The 21,302-nt window shown below is 43.2% G+C and overlaps 1 protein-coding gene across 1 annotated transcript in view; it reads right to left on the bottom strand.

Annotated features, from left to right (window-relative positions):
* Positions 1-1,009: 1,009 nt before the first annotated feature.
* Positions 1,010-21,302, bottom strand: part of SAMD3 (sterile alpha motif domain containing 3) — a 39,641-nt gene continuing 19,348 nt past the window's right edge. The window contains exons 4-10 of the mRNA XM_038762483.1: positions 13,184-13,369; positions 12,709-12,793; positions 8,784-8,951; positions 3,193-3,393; positions 2,237-2,408; positions 1,697-1,779; positions 1,010-1,300 (exon numbers count right to left, since the gene is read on the bottom strand). Coding sequence (XP_038618411.1) covers positions 1,010-1,300; positions 1,697-1,779; positions 2,237-2,408; positions 3,193-3,393; positions 8,784-8,951; positions 12,709-12,793; positions 13,184-13,369 — 1,186 coding nt within the window. The remainder of the gene's footprint in view (positions 1,301-1,696; positions 1,780-2,236; positions 2,409-3,192; positions 3,394-8,783; positions 8,952-12,708; positions 12,794-13,183; positions 13,370-21,302) is intronic.

The following is a 21,302-nucleotide window of genomic DNA, read 5'->3' as shown; positions in this document are numbered from 1 at the left end:
ACAGTCTCTGTTCATTTGGGGCTCATGATCAAACGGGGAGAGAGACTAGGCATTGAATACCCATTAAACAGATAAGAAACTGAGGCTCAGAGAAGTGAAGTGACTTGCCCAAGATCATAGAGCAGGCAAGTGGCAGAGCTGAAATTAGAAGCCAGGTCTTCTGGCCCCCAGTCCTATGCCCCTTCCACTGGCCATGCTGCCTCCCCTGTTTATACAAGCTCATAGCTAGTGTTGCAGGCCAGATTTCTCTTAATCATCAGCATCATCCACAGAGCGTGGCATTCAGGGATCTTGGAAAACAGTGAAACTGGCTGAACCTTAGTATACAAAATGTTTAGAAAGCATTGGAGCAACTATTCTCTCCAGCAAGAAGCAGCAGACAAAACATGAGACTAAGCAGTGGACACAGGAAATACAAGGTAGAAGTGCCTTGTTTACATCGGATTGAATTGAAAACAGACATGGGGCTTGGTTAGAACATGAGCGCAATACAGGAAAAAGCTCTTTGAAAAGACAAAAAATCAGGGAAATGCAAGAGCAATTTATCTTGATTTTTTTTAACTTTCTATAGAAAAAGAATATAAAAGCGCTAACTTTGGACCTAACAAACGGGAAAAAAACAACCCTAAGAATCAGACACCAAATACACTTACCACAACTATTCGCAATCAACCTTCCTAGCATCCTCCTATAAACGAAATGCAGTTCCTTTTTTTATGATACTTGTTAAGAGCTTATTCTGTGCTAGGCACTGCATTAACCTCTGGGGTAGAGACAAGCTAATTCATATGGACTCTGTCCATGTCTCACATGGGGCTCAAAGTCTATCCCCATTGTACAGATGAGGTAACTGAGACACAGAGAAGTGAATGGACATGCCCAAGGTTAAACAGCAGACAAATGGCAGAGCCGTGATTAGGACCCAGGTCCTTCTGACTCCCAAGCCCACGCTGTATCCACTAGACCACACTGCTCCTCCTTGATCAAAATGTGGTTGTTTTACGACTACTCAGGATGGGCATAAATGCTCAGTAATTAACGTTCTGAACGATTTTTCTTTTGGAGAGGGAGTCCTGGGACTGCGCCTATCGAAGATTAATGTCTCCAGGAAGTGGAGTGTGTGGTGCAAGCCTCTGGGACACTGGATCCCAAACACGTGAAATGCAGCTGTCAAGGCAGCCAGGGCCATAATGCAGTCATCCAACTGGGTCAGCTTTTCTTTTTCTAAGTACAAGGCAAATTCACAGGCGTGGATGTTGAAGGGGTGCTTAACTGCTAACACGGGGGTCAGCACCTGCACCTGAAAGCAAGCGAAAAAGGAACTTAAAGGGATGTCTTAGAAATACTGTAAGGGGAAAGCACCAATTTATGACACTCCTGGATGGGACAGGAGTGTTATCTTTTCCAATAGAATTTAGTTTGCTTGAAAATACATTGACGCTTGAAAGATATGGATTAAGAGTTTTGTGGCATATTTAGTGTGGACTACTTAAAAGCAGTCTTATGAAAGCACTCTGCCTTAAATAAAGCCATCTTTTATCAGGCCTTTCTGCATGAGAATAAAGCCTCTTGATAATACCAAAGTCAACTGTACCTGATTCCTCCACTACCGGGGTTCAAAAATGGGAAAAAAAAATTCAGTTCCCTGTCATCTCTGAACTCTAGAACATACTCTAGTAGTCAACACATTACATACCTCCTCATTCACAGCAGCAAACAGACTGGGATTATCGCCAAAGACATCTGGCAGAAGCAGACATGTAGCTGTCATCTTCATGTCTAAGAAAAGCAAAAGTGTTTAGGGCCCAGAACATAAACAGCTTTCCAAAAATTGACAGTGAATAGGAAAATCCTTATCATCATTTCTGTTCAATTGCAAATCACTTTATAGCAGAGAGCAAATCACCTTTAATCCAGTAATACTGATGACCTTTAAACCATCATCAATCCCAACAAATACTCACTGAGTGCCCTTAGGAGATACTGAGCAGTGCTAAATTCTAGGACACCCATCATGCATTTAATAAGAATTACAATATTTGTTAAGTGCTTACTATATGCCAGGCACTGCACTAATTAGAACCAAGTTCAATGGTATGCATTTCATGGGAATGAAAATCACTTTCATAGTAGTAGAAAGGAATTTTGCAATCTAAAAAGATGCTCCAATTTCTCTGACACTCCTGCACCTTAAAGCCAAAACTTCCAAGACAGCAGGCAAAAAGATTTTACTAACATTTTAGAATGTCTTCATCCATGTGTTGTTTCAGTTTTTCCTGCAGCATAACATTAATTGGATTATCTCTCACCGAAAAGAAAGTCAGTATATTTTCTGAATAGGCCTCCAAAATCTCTACTGTTTTTTTATAAATATCTGTATGTGTAAGGAGCTGGAACTCCCTGAAGAGCTGGCAAGGAGAAAAACAGAATTGTATGTTAGCACCGCATACAGGACAGATGACCAATATTGAAAAACTGAGGCAATTTTTTGGTTGAATTATAAAGTGTTCTGAATTATAGAAAACTCTAAAGTTCTGTATTTCCTGTTTATTCTCCACACCCAGTACATTGTGCTGTCCCCTGAGCCACCTCAGTATTCTTCTCAACTCAGCTTGTCCAGCCTGATTACCTCATATGTACCAAAGCACTTACTACAGTGCCTGACACATAGAAAATGCTTTAAAAATACCATTTGAAAAATGAGTCTGTAATGTTTATTCAAACATGTGGAAACTGCTTTGTTTTATTCACAGTTTATCCTTCTTTCTACCTTTCAGCTAATCTCAGAATACTTGGAAATTTTTAGCACATTCAGCTTCAGGACAACCCTTAAATAGATGGTTGGAGAGCGATTTCCTTCACAATTTCCAGTTGAGGGAATGTACACAAACTGTAAAGAACGACAGCAAAGAGTAGGGACAACTGGAAAGAGAATTCAAGAATTCCAGACGCAAAGAGCCCCAGCTTTTAAAAGTACCAGTTACCATAGTAAACAGGGGCTTCTTTTCAGACCTGTACTATTGTCACCCTTCCTGCAAACTGAATTCCCATAATTCACTCCTTGAGCTGCCATCTTTGGACCTGATCAAGAGTCCGTCAGGAAGAGATTTCTTGATTTATGAAGTGTGCTAACATGCCAATTGTTCAGCTAAAGCAGAGGACAAGATCTCTCACAAACCATCCTACCCATACCTGATAAGGGCACTTTAGGAAAGGAAACATTTTGAGAATTTCCTTCAAAGGTGTTTTGTTGTTAATCATCTTTCTTCGTATTTCCAGGGTCCTGCTCATTCTGTCATCCACTTCTTGCCAATTCTTTTCTGTTTTCACAAATTCTTGCTTAAACCAGTTAATGTGATCATCCACCTCGAAGTCTAAATTAACCTCTTCTTCCTGCAATGTATGCATTAAATTACTAGTGTTTCAGATTCCCCCACCATAGTGGCATTTCATCAATCACTACTATTTACTCTGCACTTAATGTGTGCAGAGCACTGTACTAAGTGCTAGCAAGTCTACAGGAAGTGTAAGTGGTCCCTACCCTCAGGCAGCTTTGAATGGGGGAAAACAAGTACTCAGTGCATGCATCTAGTAAGGCTCTCTAGTTAACCCAGTCCAAGTCTGTTTCGCTTCCCCTCTCCCACTTGGGGGCACCTAGGCTTTGGTAAGTTCTGCATATCCAGTGTGCCCAGATGAAACCTGTCCTTCCCATGGGCCAGAGAAGATGTAGCCAGGCAGCTCGTGGAGGAGGTGTCACCAGAATGGGAAGTAGAGCTGCAGCTTCCAGAGCCCCTGAAAATCTCAGAGACGTGTAGCCTCTGGGCAAGCAAGAAGGCAAATCCGAGTGGCTTCAAGAACACTCTTTACTTTCCTCAAAATCAGAGACATGGAAAGGCCTTTCCAAGTGTATCCAAAAATGGGTGTTCATCCATCCATTCATTCAATTGTATTTATTGAGCGCTTTGTGCAGAGCAGTGTACCAACTGCTTGGGAGAGTTCAATACAACAATAAACACAAAATCCCTGCCCACAACGAGTTTACAGTGTAAAAAGGTGAGGCGGGGAAGGCTGATAATATAAATAAATTACAGATATGTACGTAAGTGCTGTAGGGCTGGGGGTGGGGCGGGGGGAGTACAAAGGGAGCAACTCAAGGCAGCACCGAAGGGAGTGGGAGAAGAGGAAGGGGGGTTTAATACACGATGGGAAGCAGCATGGTGTAGTGGATAGAGGAAGAGCCTGGGAGTCATTATGTTGCCAACTTGTACTTCCCAAGCGCTTAGTACAGTGCTCTGCACACAGCGCTCAATGAATACGATTGATGATGATGATAAGGTAATGGGTTCTAATTCCAGTTCTGCCACTTGTCAGCTGTGTGACCTCAGACAAGTCACTTCACTTCTCTGCCTCAGTTACCTCATCTGTAAAATGGGGACTGAGATTGAGAGCCCCAAGTGGGACAGGGGCTATGTTCAACCCAATCACTTTGTATCCACTCCAGCTCTTAGTACAGTGCCTGGCACATAGTAAGTGCTGAATTAATACCACAATTATTATTATTTGATCATCATCATCAATATTAAGCACTTAGTGTGTACAGAGCACTCTTCTAAGCACTTGGGAGAGTACAGTACAAGAGAGTTGATAGACACATCCCCTGCTCACAAGAGGGGACAGACAAGCTTACAGTCACTCCAGCTTTCAGTGTCGCTGTCAGAGGACAGAAATCTAATTTATTGAGTGCTTAGTGTATGCAGAGAGCACTGTACTAAGCACTTGGGAGAGTTGGTAGACACATTCCCTGCCCACAATGATTTTACAATCTAGCGTGGGAGACAGACATTAATATAACTCATATAGTTTATTTCATCTTTAACTATTTGGTCTCAAGTTCAATGCCTGACAGTCTGTGGCAGTTCCTGGTAGACTGTATTACCAGGTGTTTTGTCAATCATCAGTGACAAATCAATGCTTTCAGGAGGTGTGGCCTCATTTACATGCAATTTACCCAGCTGTTTCCAAGTGCCAGCTGATTTTTAACACTTTTCAATATTAGTAAATTCACCCCCTGCTGCTTGGAGCAATTACTTTACACACAGAATACAAATCGACTATCAGTCTCTCCAACTCTTCCCATCTTATTCAACGCCCCCCCCCCCCCCCCACCGTGTGAAACACACATATGTAAGAGGATGGGCAAAAAAATCATTGCTATTTGCAAAATATATCATTATGCTTTTGGTGCTAAGGGAAACAAATGGGATATGTTATTAGCAAAAAACAGCAAGAGAACGAAAATGTTGAAAATAAAATTCCTTTTTAGCAGGCAAGGCATTCTGAGTGCTTGTTGGGATCTAAACTGCTTTCTGTGGAGTTAACAGCTCATCTCATTTATTTTCAAATCTAAACAAGCCTGTCAAACAACAACTGCTTGTTGTCTTTCGAGCCGCGGATTGAAAAGTGCAACAAAATCATTGGTGAATCTTCTCCTGAAGTGGCCTAAATGGGCTGTCGACCTTTTTTTCCAAAGCTCCAATTGGAACAGGAAGTGGGGCTTCCTTCCTTTTTTCCTCCATTTATTTTAGTCTCCTATTCCAGACCTTCCTCTTATAGAGCCATCTTTCATCCACTTCAGCCAAAAATATTGTCAGTGAATTTCTTACTAAATCAAATACTTTTTTATATGCTCCCACAGGTTTTTGTTAACCTACAGATAAGGTGTGCTTCTCCTGCCTTTTCACCAGCTGTTTCCTTTTCATTCCCTCATCTGTTGCCCCTCACAGTTCTTGTTCAACTATTCCCTTTTTTCTTTTCCTTCACTCCTGGCATCTTCATTTCTTACAGGCAAAACCTGCCTCTTGTTTTTCCCTCTCTTGTGAGGGCAACTGAGTAACCATGGATTAGATTATGTCTTTCATGCATCAAAAGATGAGGAAGATGGGAGAAGCAGCGTGGCTCAGTGGAAAGAGCACGGGCTTTGGAGTCAGAGGTCATGGATTTGAATCCCGGGTCTGCCACTTGTCAGCTGTGGGACCTTGGGCAAGCCACTTAACTTCTCTGTGCCTGTTACCTCATCTGTAAATGGGATTAAGACTGTGAGCCCCACGTGGGACAACCTGATCACTTTATATCCCCCCCAGCACTTAGGACAGTGCTTTGCACATAGTAAGTACTTAACAAATACCATAATCTTCATCATCATCTTGTCAATCACACTGATATGGCACTCCTGTGCCCACCAAACTGAAGACTGCCTTCTGCTCTGCCCTTTCAAAAAGGTCACTCCATGGACATGAAAAGGGGCATGTTACTTGCCCCCTCAAAAATCTCCAATGACTGCCTGTCAATTTATGAATCAAGCAAAAACTTCTCACTCTCGGCTTCAAGGTTCTCCATCACCTCGCCCCCTCCTACCTCACCTCCCTTCTCTCCTTCTACAGCCCAGCCCACACCCTCCACTCCTCTGCCGCTACCTCCTCACTGTACCTCGTTCTTGCCTGTCCAGCCATCGACCCCTGGCCCACATCCTCCCCCTGGCCTGGAATGCCCTCCCTCCGCACATCTGCCAAGCTAGCTCTCTTCCTCCCTTCAAAGCCCTACTGAGAGCTCACCTCCTCTGAGGCCTTCCCAGACTGAGTCCTGTTTTTCCTCTCCTCCTCCCCATCCCACCTCCTTCCCCTCCTCACAGCATTTATATATATATATATATATATGTACAGATTTATTACTCTATTTTACTTGTACATATTTACTATTCGATTTATGTTGTTAATGATGTGCATATAGCTTTAATTCTATTTGTTCTTACGATTTTGACACCTGTCTACATGTTTTGTTTTGTTGTCTGTCTCCCCCTTCTAGACTGTGAGCCCATTGTTGGGTAGGGACCGTCTCTATATGTTGCCGACTTGTACTTCCCAAGTGGTTAGTACAGTGCTGTGCACACAGTAAGCGCTCAGTACATATGATTGAATGAATGAATGAATGAATGAAAAGTAGCTTTAACTCTACTCCGTGTGGGTGGAGGGAGCAAGCTGTAAACTTCTACCAGCCAGCTGCCAATGGTGCAAACCTACAATTCAAATTAAAGGCAAGAGAGGGTAACTGATGTCAGCCTCGAAGTTGAGATTCTGTTCCGAGGCTTGTAGAGTTATTATTAAATTGTTCTACCACTATGAAGGGTCACACTTCAATAATAATAATAATGATGATGGCATTTATTAAGTGCTTACTATGTGCAAAGCACTGTTCTAAGTGCTTGGGAGGTTACAAGGTGATCAGGTTGTCCCATGGGGGCTCACAGTCTTAACCCTCATTTTACAGATGAGGTAACTGAGGCACAGAGAAGTTAAGTGACTTGCCCTAAGTCACACAGCTGACAATCGTTGGAGCCGGGATTTAGACCCATGATCTCTGACTCCAAAGCCCATGCTCTTTCCACTGAGCCACACTGCTTTTTCAATGGCACAGGGTGAAGTTTTGGGGCTGTGGGCTTACTCTGTGGTTTGAGAAGACAAAACAGAAGAATCCATTTTCTTATAGGCTGTTACATGGTTTCTATCTCGCAATAAAAGACTCAAATGAGAAAGTCCTAAGAAATTTTGTCCTCAGTGATTGACTGTGATGTCTCCTAGACATGGTGGGTGTGGATTTGATTTTGTAAAACATCGTGTTCTAAAATGCATAAAGGATAACCAGATCTTATATCAGCCATCCTTTGCACCCATCAACACACAAGTGGAAGCAGCATGGCTCAGTGGAAAGAGCACGGGCTTTGGATTCAGAGTTCATGCGTTCGAATCCAGGCTCTGCCAATTGTCAGCTGTGTGGCTTTGAGCAAGTCACTTAACTTCTCTGTGCCTCAATTACCTCATCTGTAAAACGGGGATTAAGATTGAGAGCCCCCCGAGGGACAACCTGATCACTTTGTAATCTCCCCAGCGCTTAGAACAGTGCTTTACACATCGTAAGCGCTTAATAAATGCCATCATTATTAAGTGAATACCTTGGGTGTCTTACCCTGACAGGCATGAAAAAGTCAGTGAGAATCTCTGAAGGACCCTTCTCTCTAAAGCATAAATTCCAAAAGGGACACTAAGATAATCATTGTTCACTGGGTCCCGACACCTTCCCTCCTCACAAGCAGCATGGCTTACTGGAAGAGCATAGACCAGAGAGTCAGAAGGACCTGGGTTCTAGCCAGAAGGACCGGCTCTGCCACTTGTCTGCTGTGTGGCCTTGGACAAGTCACTTCTCTGTGCATTAGTTCCTCTCCTCCTCCCCAGCGCCCACACCCTACCTCCTTCCCCTCCCCACAGCACCTGTATATATGTTTGTACAGATTTATTACCCTATTTTACTTGTACATATTTACTATTCTATTTATTTTGTTAATGATGTGTATCTAGCTTTACTTCTATTTATTCTGATGACTTGATACCTGTCCACGTTTTATTCTGTTGTCTGTCTCTCCCTTCTAGACTGTGAGCCTGTTGTTGGATAGGGACCATCTCTATATGTTGCCAACTTGTATTTCCCAAGTGCTTAGTACAGTGCTTTGCACACAGTAAGCACTCAATAAATAAGATTGAATGAATGAATGAATAGTTGCCTCATATGTAAAATGAAAATTAATCCTGTGAGCCCCCTGAGGGACAAGAACTGTGTCCAACCCGATTACCTTATCTACCCCAGCACTTAGTACAATGCCTGGCACAGAGTAAGGGCTTAAAAAAGGCCATGAAGAGAAAAAAAAACTCCATAACATGCTGCAGAAATCTTACTTTTATCTGAACAATCTGGATTTCATCACAGCTCGTTTCTGCCAAGACCTTCCTTGTCTGCCCCCTCCTGTGGCCAAATTTACACTTGTTCCTCATCACCTGTTCATCATCTTCTATCGGCCTCCGAACATATTTGAAGCGATCTTTCAGGGCTCGTTTCCATAGAAACTATATCAAACAACAAACAGAAATGAACATTCTTCAGAGGCTTGGAAGCAACTTGCATAAACCAAGAAGAATTTCTATGCATTGACATTTCTGAGTTTTGAAAGATTTCCACCCCACTCAAAGCACTGCCCCCATTGTAAACTACTTGAGGGCAGGGATCATGCTTACCAACTCTATTGAATTGAACTCTCCCAAGCACTTAGTACAGTGCTCTGCACAGAGAAAGCACTCCATGCCACTGACTGATCAACAACTCATCTGCTGCAGCCTGAAAGAGCAATACCAGATTCTGGGTTTGCCTCATGATTGTGGGGGTGCTAGGGGGAATGTCTAAGATATGTCTCAAAAATGTTAGAAACCCTTTGGGTTACCCAATTGGCATATTACTAACATGCTGTTTATATCCAGGAAACAGCCATAACTTTGCCAAGATTACTCAGGTGTTTCACTCAACCTGGGAAAATGTTTTCTGTCTTGCTTCTAAGGGGAAGCAGTGTAGTATAGAGAGGAAAACAATAATTTGGAAACAAAGTGCTAAGTCCTTGTTCCAATTTTATTCCCCTTTCTTGATGCCCCTTTTAGCATTTTCTCATTTTCTCTCTATCCCTCTCTTTTAAATAGGATTGATTGTCTAAATGGATTGTTTATCCTTATCTTGTTAAAGTTGACTCACTGGTTTACATACAATTAGTTCATTGATAAGATGTCATTAGCATGATTTTTTAATCAATAAACTTGACATATCCTTTAAAATGGAATATTTGGAGGGTCTATTGATTTTATGTCATATATACTTTTTTTTTCCCACCTGGGGAATTTCCTTTCTCCTCATCTGTGGCCTCTGGAGTCTTCTTGGGAAACTGGCTCCTCCCCTAGACTATAAGCTTCTTAACAGGCAGGTGATGTGCCAACCCACTCTGTTGTAGTGTACTCTCCCAAGTGCTTAGTACAGTGCTCTGCCATATGCGAAGTGCTCAATGAATTCCATTGATTGGTTGACTGATGAACTGCTTGGGTGAATGTCATCTTTCACCTTGCTCTTATATAGATCCCTCACCTCAAAAACCAAGATTTGGATAAGTCCAGCATCCTGGGTGATCACATCACTTGCAAATGCCAGAAAGGGGTAATTATTTCTGAAGAAATGCTATGTTGTTTCAGGACCCTTGCTCCTTTGGCCTGAAGCTCTGAAGCCTGTCCGGGGTCTCATCCCGGACATCCAGAGCAGATGGGAGAGTCTCCTCACCCACCACTAAGTCTGCTAAGTCTTCTAGACTGTGAGCCCACTGTTGGGTAGGGACCGTCTCTATATGTTGCCATCTCATACTTCCCAAGCGCTTAGTACAGTTCTCTGCACACAGTAAGCACTCAATAAATATGATTGATTGATTGATTGATTGCTAGGAGCTCTCAGAACAGCTGATTCCCGGAGATTAAGTTCTGTTTACATTTTTTAAAAATAAGTCTCTCACTCCCCCTACTCTCTTCACTCATTTCCACCCCTTAATCTCCTTGCTCCACCCTAATGAGACAACAGATGAGGACAATCCTATCCTATGAACTCTTGAGAAAAATGGGCTCTGGGATCGAATAATGGAATACCTGGACCCACTACTCCAACCATACCAGAGGTCCCAGATTGAAGATCTAAAGGTCCATGGCACAGAGAGTCTGGTGCCCGCTTAACCAGGCTTATTACAACTTCCTGTCCATCAAACATGTATGCACTCATTTTTGCATACCCTCCCTAACCTGGTCTTGCCAGGGAAGCAGTGACAGAAAGGAGTGAAGAGGAATGATACAGGTGTGGTTAAGAAACCCCTCCCAGTTAGAAACTGGGTTTGGGGCAGGGGGCTCTAAATTCAGTGGACTCATTTTGCCCTAAGGTTGATGTGGCCCTAGTTCCTTAATAATGATAACAATAATATCATGGGAAGCAGCATGACACAGTGAATAGAGCTCAGGCCTGGGAGTCAGAGGGTCATGGGTTCTAACCCCAGCTCCGCCTCTTGTCTGCTGTGTGGCCTTAGGCAAGTCACTTCACTTCTCTGTGCCTCACGTACCTCATTTGAGAAATGGGGATTAAGACTGTGAGCCCTATACGGGACAGGGACTATGTCCAACCCAATTTGCTTGTACCCACTGCAGTGTTTAGTACAGTACCTGGCACATAGTAAATGCTTAAATACCATAGTTATAAATTATTATTAATAACAATTATGATGGTACTTTTCAAAGCATTTACTATGTGGTTCACAGTCTAAGTAGAAGGGAGAATAGGTTTTGAATTCTCATTTAACAGATGAGGATACTGAGGCACTAAGAAATTAAGTGACTTGCCCAAATTCACACAGCAGGCAAGTAGTGGATCTGGGATTAGAACACAGATTCTTCTGTCTCCCAGGCCTGTGCTCTATCCACTAGGCCATGTTGCTTCTACAGAAGTCACTGGAGAAAAGACCTACACCAAAGACTCAACCCACTGACCATTTCTACTTCTCCCAAAGCTTCAACCCAGAGTAGTCAGAGAGTCTCTGGGAAAGCTGTTGATTTCTACTTCTCCCAAAGCTTCAACCCAGAGTAGTCAGAGAGTCTCTGGGAAAGCTGTTGTTATCCTGTCAGGCTGAAAAGAAGTCTCCCCAAAAACACAATGATAACCTCCAAAGAAAGGGACTGAGAATCAGAAGACCTGGGCTCTAATCTTGGCTCTGCCAGTTGCTTGCTGTGTGACTTCAGGCACGTTGCTTATCTTCTCTATGCCTCAGTTTGCTCAACTGTAAAATAGGGACTCCTTGCCATTTTCCCTCCTACTTAGACAGTGAACTCTATGCGGGACAGGGGCTGTGACCGACCTGATTAATTTGTATCCACCCAGAGCTTAGACAGTGTTTGACACATAATGAGCATATGAATAAATACCATAAAAAACAAAACTTCTAGAGGGGCCTGTACAATTCCCCTGGCTTCAGTGATTTAGTAGAAAAAATTTTACTGCACTATATCACTTCCTAGACTGCAAGATCACTGTGGGCAGGGAACATGTCTACCAACTCTATTGCATTGTATTCTCCCAAGCACTTAGTTCAGTGCTTTGCACACAATAAGAGCTGAGTAAAAATATCATTGATTGATTGATTAACATTTTCTTGATAGCGCTAGCTTTAAACCAGTTTACAACTGGGCCTAGTTTGATAACCAATTCTTACTCTCCAGTGTACCTCTTCATCATCATCAGAGCACATTTCTTTCAGGCTCAAAACAGCAGAGTTGGGTAAGACATGCAGCAGTGAAAAAGCAAATTGAGGCATTGATTATTATGAATTAAACATATAGCACTGAGCAATCAAGCAATCAGAGGTATTTCTTAAGGGCTCACAGTCTACAGAGCACAGTACTAAGCACTTGGAAAAGTACAACAATTAAGTAGATGCAATCCCTGCCCACAAGTGGCTTACAACCTACAGGGGAAGACAGCCATTATAGTATCTTAGGCATAGGGGAAATAGTATAGCATTGGGTGAATGTCAAAGTGCTTAATGGGGTATACAGCCAACTAAACTATTAAACAAGCTCCCTTCTAGGAACCCCAGATCATCAACTGAATTTTTAGGCTAGTCCAAGTAGTTGGGCTTATCCAACTAGTTGCTTACTGATTGATAGTCAAGAGAAATTGCCGTAAAGGAAAGAATCCCATTTTTCTGTTTAGTTGAAGAAGAGGAGATGGGATACCTTGAGCTGTGCCAGTTTGCATACTTACAAAGCCATTCCCCTCTTCATCTAGGAACGGATAGGCCTGCAGCAGGGCATTGACAACATCGTTGTACTGTTGGGTGGTTGGGTACCTGTTCCAATGAGATGGCAGCTGAAATGGTTCCCACTGAATGGCTAAACTGTAAACTCCTTTAGGGCAGAATTCAGATCTACTAATTCTATTGGAACTCTCCCAAGCTCTTTGCATACCATACAGTCAATAAATAAACAGATGATAAATACTAGTGATTGAATCCAAACTTATACCTGCGCTTCAACATTTGGATGCTACATTCAATTTGTTACTCAAAATTGAATTTTTCAACCAGTCCATAAAGAAATGAACATGCCAATCATTAGTAATTAAAGTACATGACTCATTGACAAACTAATTCCTGATTAACATGATTCCTTGAAATACTTTATCAACTCCGACCCCCAGCTGTTTCCTTTATAACCATGAATCCAAGGATTTTACTTACAAGGATCCTTCTAGGTACTTTGTCATGTCTGCCTGTAAAAATTCAATAATCCTAATCCTCATGCTGTGATCTGGACACTTTTGCTCCATTAACATGCACTTGACGTCATAGGGAAACTCAGGCAAAATATAGGTTCTGGTCCACTGTAAAGCCTTGTTCTTTGCTAGAATGTGCTTCACATTTTTTCTATAAAAAAACAAAGTTTTCATTCAAAATGCTCACCTGATTAAATACACTCTGCCCCCCAAAATAAGATTTGAATCTTCTCCCAGGATGGGGACAGTTGGAAATCCTGGGATAATAGAGTAATAATAATAGTAATAATAATAATATCATCATCATAATAATATTTGTTAAGTACTTACTATGTGTCAAACACTGGGTAATTCCAAGATTATCAGGTCTGACCCAGCCCCTGTCCTACATGGGACTTACAGTCTGAGAGGGCAATCAGACAATTAAACCCCATTTATAGATGATGAAAGTGAGGCACAAAGAAGTCAAGTAACTTGCCCAAGATCACAGAGCAGGCAAACGACCAAGCCACAGTTAGGATTCTAGTCCACAGACCCCTAGCCCTGTGTTCTCTCCACTAGGCCATGATGCTAGTTTTGAACACACAGCAACACCTTCAAAGCTCACAGAATTTCCAGGGGAAATTTGACAGAGGTACGTGTCTCACCAACAAGTTAATAATAAAACTGTGGTATTTCTTAAGGGCTTGCTTTGTGCCAAGGACTATGCTAAGCACTAGGGGGATCGTGATTGTACTCTTCCAAGAACTTAGTACAGTGCTCTGCAACCAGTAAATGCTCAGTGAATACTATTGATTGATACAATACAAGCAAGAGTGGACCCAGGCCTTGTCCCACATGGGGCTCATATAAGGGGGAAGTAAAACAGGTCTTTTACCCACATTTTTGCAGATGATGAAACGGGCACAGAGAGGTGAAGTGATTTGCCCAAGGTCACCCAGCAGGCAAGTGGCAAAGCTGGGATTAGAACTCAGGTTTCTTGATTGTCTGGCCTGTTCTTTTCCCACTAAGACATTCTACTTCGGGGTCATTTGAATTCCCTGGGTAAAGGGCTGACTCTCTCATGCACCTAATAGCTTAAGATAAGGGCAACTCACTGAGTGGAACTGGATAAATAACAGAGTGACAGACAAACTGAGAGAGCTATACAGTGAAGTCTGGGAACCCTGTTGAGGGAACTGATTCCTTATAAAACAAAATTAAATTTAGGCAATAATAATAATAATAATAATAATAATAATAATGGTATTTGTTAAGCACTTATTATGTGCAAAGCACTGTTCTAAGCACTCGGGGGTATACAAGGTGATCAGGTTGTCCCATGTGGGGCTCACAGTCTTAATCCCCATTTTACAGATAAAGTAACTGAGGCCCAGAGAAGTGAAGTGATTTACCCAAGGTCACATGGCTGACAAGTGGCAGTCGGGATTCGAACCCATGACCTCTGACTCCAAAGCCCAGGCTCTTTCCACTGAGCCACACTGCTTCTCTATGACATTCAGGCTATGATATTCAGGGATCGGCTCTGGGTTAGTATGGCATTTGACTAGCTAGGTGAAGCCATGTTTGATTCTATGAACAATGGGAATCAAAAGAGATTGAAGTAGAGGAATAGCAACCCAAATCTTAAGGGAACTAATCCACCTTAGAAGACCCTCTGACTGTGAAACAAACCAAAGTAACGTCTTCAAGAGCAGGCACTTTACTGTTGTGCTTCCAGCTCCCAGTACAGTGCTCTGAACACAGTAAGTAGTTGGTCGGTCAATGCTGATGCTGAAGGAAATAGTTCCCTGACTTTCAGCCAAGGGTGGAATTACCCAGGAGAGCCTGGGACAGCTCCCTCAGTATCCACAATCCCTTGGGAACCCACCAACGAGAAATATGACACCTGTCTACTTGTTTTGTTGTTTGTTTCCCCCTTCTAGACTGTGAGCCCATTGTTGGGTAGGGACCATCTCTATATGTTGCCAACTTGTACTTCCCAAGTGCTTAGTACAGTGCTCTGCATGCAGTAAGCGCTCAATAAATATGATTGGATTAATGAATTAATATGCATGCAAAGCCACTTCTATCCCTGTCCTGGGCCTCATCAGTTGAGGAAATGTATTCCTTTTAAAACAAAATTAAAAACAGGCTTTGAAGGTGGGATAGTGAGGAGATGGAGGAGGAGGGAGTTCCAGCCAGAGGCAGGATGTGGGCAAGAGGTCGGTGGTGAGATAGATGAGATAAAGGTATAATGAATAGGATGGCATTAGAGGAGCAAAGTATGTGGTTTGGGTTGAGGTAGGAAATCAGAGAGATTAGGTAGGAGGGGGAAGAGCTGATCAAGTGCTTTAAAATCTACGGTAAGGAGTTTCTGTTTGATGTGAAGTCGAATGAGCAACCAGTAGAGGTTCTTGAGGAGTGGGGAAATGTAGACACAGTAGTTTTATAGAAAAAATGATTTAGGCAGCAGAGTGAGGTAGGAGTAGGGAGAGACAGGAGACAGGGAGGTAGGCAAGGAGGCTGATGCAGTAGTCAAGTCAGGACAGGATATGTGCTTGGATTAATGTGGTAGTTTGGATGGAGAGAAAAGGGCAGATTTTAGTGGTTATTAAGGGTGATTTGACAGGATTTGGTGACAGATTGAATATGTGGGTTGAATGAGTGAGATGAGTCTTGGATAATGTTAAGGTTACAGGTTAGTGAGACAGGGAGGATGGTTTCCGGATCAGTTTTCTACAAAAACATTCAATCCATGCTTTTCCAACTCCTCAAGAACCTCCAGTAGTTGCTCATTCACCTCCACATCAAACAGAAACTCCTTACCACTGGCTTTAAAGCACTCAATCATCTTGTCCCCTCCTACCTCACGTTGGTGCTCTCCTAGTACAACACATCCCACACACTTAGTTTCTCTAATGCCAACCTACTCACTGTACCTCAGTCTCATCTGTCTTGCTGCCGACCTCTCGCCCACATCCTGCCTCTGGCTTGGAATACTCTCCCTCTTCATATCTGACAGACAATTACTCTACCCCCCTCAAAGCCTTTTTGAAGGCACCTCTCCTCTAAGAGGCCTTCCCTAATTAAGCCCTCACTTTCACTTTTACCACTGCCTTAATCTGGAAAAAATTAAAGTGTTCTACAAATTCAGGGTCCAATTTAATATAACACTAAAAGGATTTCCCTAGACATAGCAGCAGATCTGGGAATTATAAAACACTAAATCTACCTCTGAGCTCATTCTGGGAATGCTGCTTTTGTCTGTCAAGCACTGTTCTAAGGGGTTGGGGGTAGATACAAGTTCATCAGGTTGGACACAGTCCCTGTCCCACATGGGGCTCGTAGCTGGAGGGAGGAGGATTTAACCTCCATTTTACAGATGAGGTAACTGAGGCACAGAGAAGCTGAATGACATGGCCGAGGATACACAGCAAGCAATTAGCAGTGCTGGGATTAGAATCCAGGTTCTCTGACTGAGGCCTGCGCTCTTTCCGTTAGACCATGCCGTTAAAGGTGTTAAAGATGTTAAAGCCAACTGCCTGACTTCAGACTCTTCAATCTTCCATCGTGGGGCCACCATCTGCCATTCATGAAAGTCATGAAAAGGGTGGAGGTGAGTGTGGGATAATGCAGAGCCACCTGGCAGCGGCTGTCATTAAAGCAGGTTTTAGGCCATTTAGAAGGCACCTTTTCCAAGCTCACTATAATGCTTTTTAGCCTTGTGATTCACATTAAATCTCCCCACCAACAGCTGGCTAATAAGTAATAATAATAATTATGGTAGTTGTTAAACACTTACTATGTGCCAAGCACTGTTCTAAGCACTGGGATAGATATAATAATAATAATGATGGTGTTTGTTAAGCGCTTACTATGTGCGAGGCACTGTTCTAAGCACTGGGGAGGATATAAGGTGATCACGTTGCCCCACGTGGGGCTCACCATCTTAATCCCCATTTTACAGATGAAGTAACTGAGGCTCAGAGATGTTAAATGACTTGTCCAAGGTCACACAGCAGACATGTGGCAAAGGCGGGATTAGAACCCACATCCTCTGAGTCCCAAGCCCATGCTCTTTCCACTGAATCATGCTGCTTCTCTTAACCATTATCAATTATTATGTCTATTACCAAATCCATTTGAGGCAGCCACAAAACCTTGGGAACTCTTGTTGGTTGCAGTAGCAATTGCTGTGAAGCACCGCGGCTCAGTGGAAAGAACACAGGCTTTGGAGTCAGAGATCGTGGGTTCAAATTCCACCTCCGCCAACTGTCCGCTGTGTGACTTTGGGCAAGTCGCTTAACTTCTCTGGGCCTCAGTTACCTCATCTGTAAAATGGGGATTAAAAACGTGAGCCCCCCGTGGGACAATCTGATCACCTTGTAACCTCCCCAGCTCTTAGAACAGCGCTTTGTACATAGTAAGTGCTTAACAAATACTATTATTATTATTATTATTATCATTATGGATACACCTTGGACTCAGCCATGAGGAGCCTGAAATTCTGCTCCTCTACTGACAGCATCCTACTGATTTTTGATTTTCATTTGTTTATTGTTTTGTGTTCTGTACTAATGTTTCTTTATTCCTGATGTCTCTGTTTCCAATCCTTTCTCCCCACTTAAACTCTTTGTCAGTTCCCTGAGAGGCAGGTACCATGTCTAATTCCTTCTTGTGTGTTCTCTCCCAGAGATTAGTACAATACTCTATACACAGTAACCACCTAAAATATATTACTACTACTTGTGATTTAAATTGGTCCTATGCAGATCTAGCCCTAAAGTTTCATCTTGAGTGTGGACCTAGTCTGAGATTGCCAAACCCAGCTCTTTGACTGATCATCAGAACTAGCCTAAATCGGACATGCTTCAAATAAATGACTACTGTATTAGCTGAGCTAGAACCCTGATAGATAACAGCAGGGTGAGAAATCCAGTCCAAGATTAGTCATTCAATTTCTCAGTCTCATTATCAGTTTCCCAGTTTTCTCGGTTTGATTACAATCTGATGTGAGAAACACAAATTCAATTTAGTTTAAAAAACTGAAACAATGCCTGAAATAAAGTAACTGGAGGTTATAAGATGTTCCTACACCTGACCTCAGTCAGTAGTTTCTTCTATAAATTTCTGCTCCTTTCTCCTTCACTCTCTGTTCAATTGAATTTGGTGACAGGAAAATGTTCTATGATAAATACATTTATCCTCATTCATTTGTGTTTGCCTCAAATAAAAATAACTAAAGAATTTACCTTCTACATAATCATCTTAGCAAAAAATTCCTATTATATTTATTATATTGATAAGGGTTTCCTCTGTGCAAAGGGACATAGCAAGGGACATAGGCACTGGGATAATTTACAGGTAGGAGGTAGTAAAAGTGGATATGAATATGGTTTAGGGTTTAAATAGGACATGTAAGATGATACATACAGAAAGGCTACAGGTGGATTGTAAACAGTCACATAGTGCAGAACTGTTGAGTTGGTAGTGGCTAGAAGAGGAAATGGATCAAATAAAACCTTTTGAGGAGATACAACTTTAGAAAGGCTTTAAAGATGGGAAGAGCTTTAAAGATTTAAAGATGGGATTAAGGTTGTGAGCCTCATGTGGGAAAGAGACTGTGTCCAACCCAATTTGTTTGTATCCACCCTAATGCTTCGAACAGTGCCTGACACATAGTAAGCGTTTAACAAATACCAGAATTACTGTTATTGTTATTATTAAGAACAATGGTCTGGCAGACTTGATTGTGGGGGAGTATGTTCCAAACAGCAGGGAAGGAGTGAGTTAGGGTTCAGAGGGGCAGAGATATAACTGAGTCACAGTGAATAGGTTAAATTGAGACGATCATAGAGTGTAGTGGGAGAAGAGGGTGAACAACTAAGAGGGAAGAGCTGACAGTGTTAAAGCCAATGGTCAGGGGTTTCTCCTTGATGTGGAGTGAAACAGGCAATAAAGTATGGAGAGATTTGTGCAGTATGACATTTTAGAAAAGTATCCAGGAACAGAGTTAAGTAAGGGCTGGAGAAGGGAAAGATCCAGGGCAGGGAGAATCAATCAATCAATCAATCGTATTTATTGAGTGCTTACTATGTGCAGAGCACTGTACTAAGCGCTTGGGAAGTACAAATTGGCATCACATAGAGACAGTCCCTACCCAACAGTGGGCTCACAGTCTAAAAGGGGGAGACAGAGAACAGAACCAAACATACCAACAAAATAAAATAGATAGGATAGAAATGTACAAGTAAAATAAATAAATAAATAAATAGAGTAATAAATATGTACAACCATATATACATATATACAGGTGCTGTGGGGAAGGGAAGGAGGTAAGATGGGGGGATGGAGAGGGGGACGAGGGGGAGAGGAAGGAAGGGGCTCAGTCTGGGAAGGCCTCCTGGAGGAGGTGAGCTCTCAGCAGGGCCTTGAAGGGAGGAAGAGAGCTAGCTTGGCGGAGGGGCAGAGGGAGGGCATTCCAGGCCCGGGGAATGACGTGGGCCGGGGGTCGACGGCGGGACAGGTGAGAACGAGGTACAGTGAGGAGATTAGCGGTGGAGGAGCGGAGGGTGCGGGCTGGGCAGTAGAAGGAGAGAAGGGAGGTGAGGTAGGAGGGGGCGAGGTGATGGACAGCCTTGAAGCCCAGGGTGAGGAGTTTCTGCCTGATGCGCAGATTGATTGGTAGCCACTGGAGATTTTTGAGGAGGGGAGTAATATGCCCAGAGCGTTTCTGGACAAAGATAATCCGGGCAGCAGCATGAAGTATGGATTGAAGTGGAGAGAGACACGAGGATGGGAGATCAGAGAGAAGGCTGGTGCAGTAGTCCAGACGGGATAGGATGAGAGCTTGAATGAGCAGGGTAGCAGTTTGGATGGAGAGGAAAGGGCGGATCTTGGCAATGTTGCGGAGCTGAGACTGGCAGGTTTTGGTGACGGCTTGGATGTGAGGGGTGAATGAGAGAGCGGAGTCGAGGATGACACCAAGGTTGCGGGCTTGTGAGACGGGAAGGATGGTAGTGCCGTCAACAGAGATGGGAAAGTCAGGGAGAGGACAAGGTTTGGGAGGGAAGACAAGGAGTTCAGTCTTGGACATGTTGAGCTTTAGGTAGCGGGCGGACACCCAGATGGAGATGTCCTGAAGGCAGGAGGAGATGCGAGCCTGGAGGGAGGGGGAGAGAGCAGGGGCAGAGATGTAGATCTGGGTGTCATCAGCGTAGAGATGATAGTTGAAGCCGTGGGAGCGAATGAGGTCACCAAGGGAGTGCGTGTAGATTGAGAACAGATGGGGACCAAGCACTGAACCTTGGGGAACCCCCACAGTAAGAGGATGGGAGGGGGAGGAGGAGCCTGCAAAAGAGACTGAGAAAGAATGACCGGAGAGATAAGAGGAGAACCAGGAGAGGACGGAGTCTGTGAAGCCAAGGTCAGATAGCGTGTTGAGGAGAAGGGGGTGGTCCACAGTGTCAAAGGCAGCTGAGAGGTCGAGGAGGATTAGGACAGAATATGAGCCGTTGGATTTGGCAAGCAGGAGGTCAACCTGTAATCCATATCTGAAATTTATTAATATCTGTAATTTACTTATATCAGTGTCTTTCTCCTCTAGACTGCACAATGTGGGCAGGGAATGTACTTTGTTGTATTATAGTCTCCCAAGAGCTTAGTACAGTGCTCTGCACACAGTAAGCACTCAATAAATACAATTGAATGAATGAATGAATGAATGAACAACAAGGAGACATGAAAAGTGCCCAGACTAGCAGGGTGGCCATCTGGTTGGAGAAGAAAGGGTGGATTGTGTTTCCTTTCTTGGCTTCTTTACACTGTCAAGAGCAGATGATTCACTCATCAGTCGAACACCTGCCTGGGTAAGAGCCAGCTAGCTCCACGGCTTGCCCTCTGCCTCGCTTTATGGGTACAAAGAGTAAATCTCCCTCGTTATGGGAATCACATTCCTTTCTCAGTCTCAAGGCAGGTTCCCCAGGGCACCTCTGACATTATATGGAAGTGGGGCAGGATTGGAATAGTTGCTCTCTCTTCAACATGTTGTCTCCATTTTCAAAATACCGCAAGGTGTAAGACAACAGTGGACAAGAAAACAC

The sequence above is a fragment of the Tachyglossus aculeatus genome, chromosome 2 (genome assembly GCF_015852505.1).
Source record: "Tachyglossus aculeatus isolate mTacAcu1 chromosome 2, mTacAcu1.pri, whole genome shotgun sequence".
Taxonomy (NCBI): domain Eukaryota; kingdom Metazoa; phylum Chordata; class Mammalia; order Monotremata; family Tachyglossidae; genus Tachyglossus; species Tachyglossus aculeatus.
The sequence above is the reverse complement of the archived record's forward strand: the minus strand, read 5'-3'. Positions and strand labels throughout refer to the sequence as shown.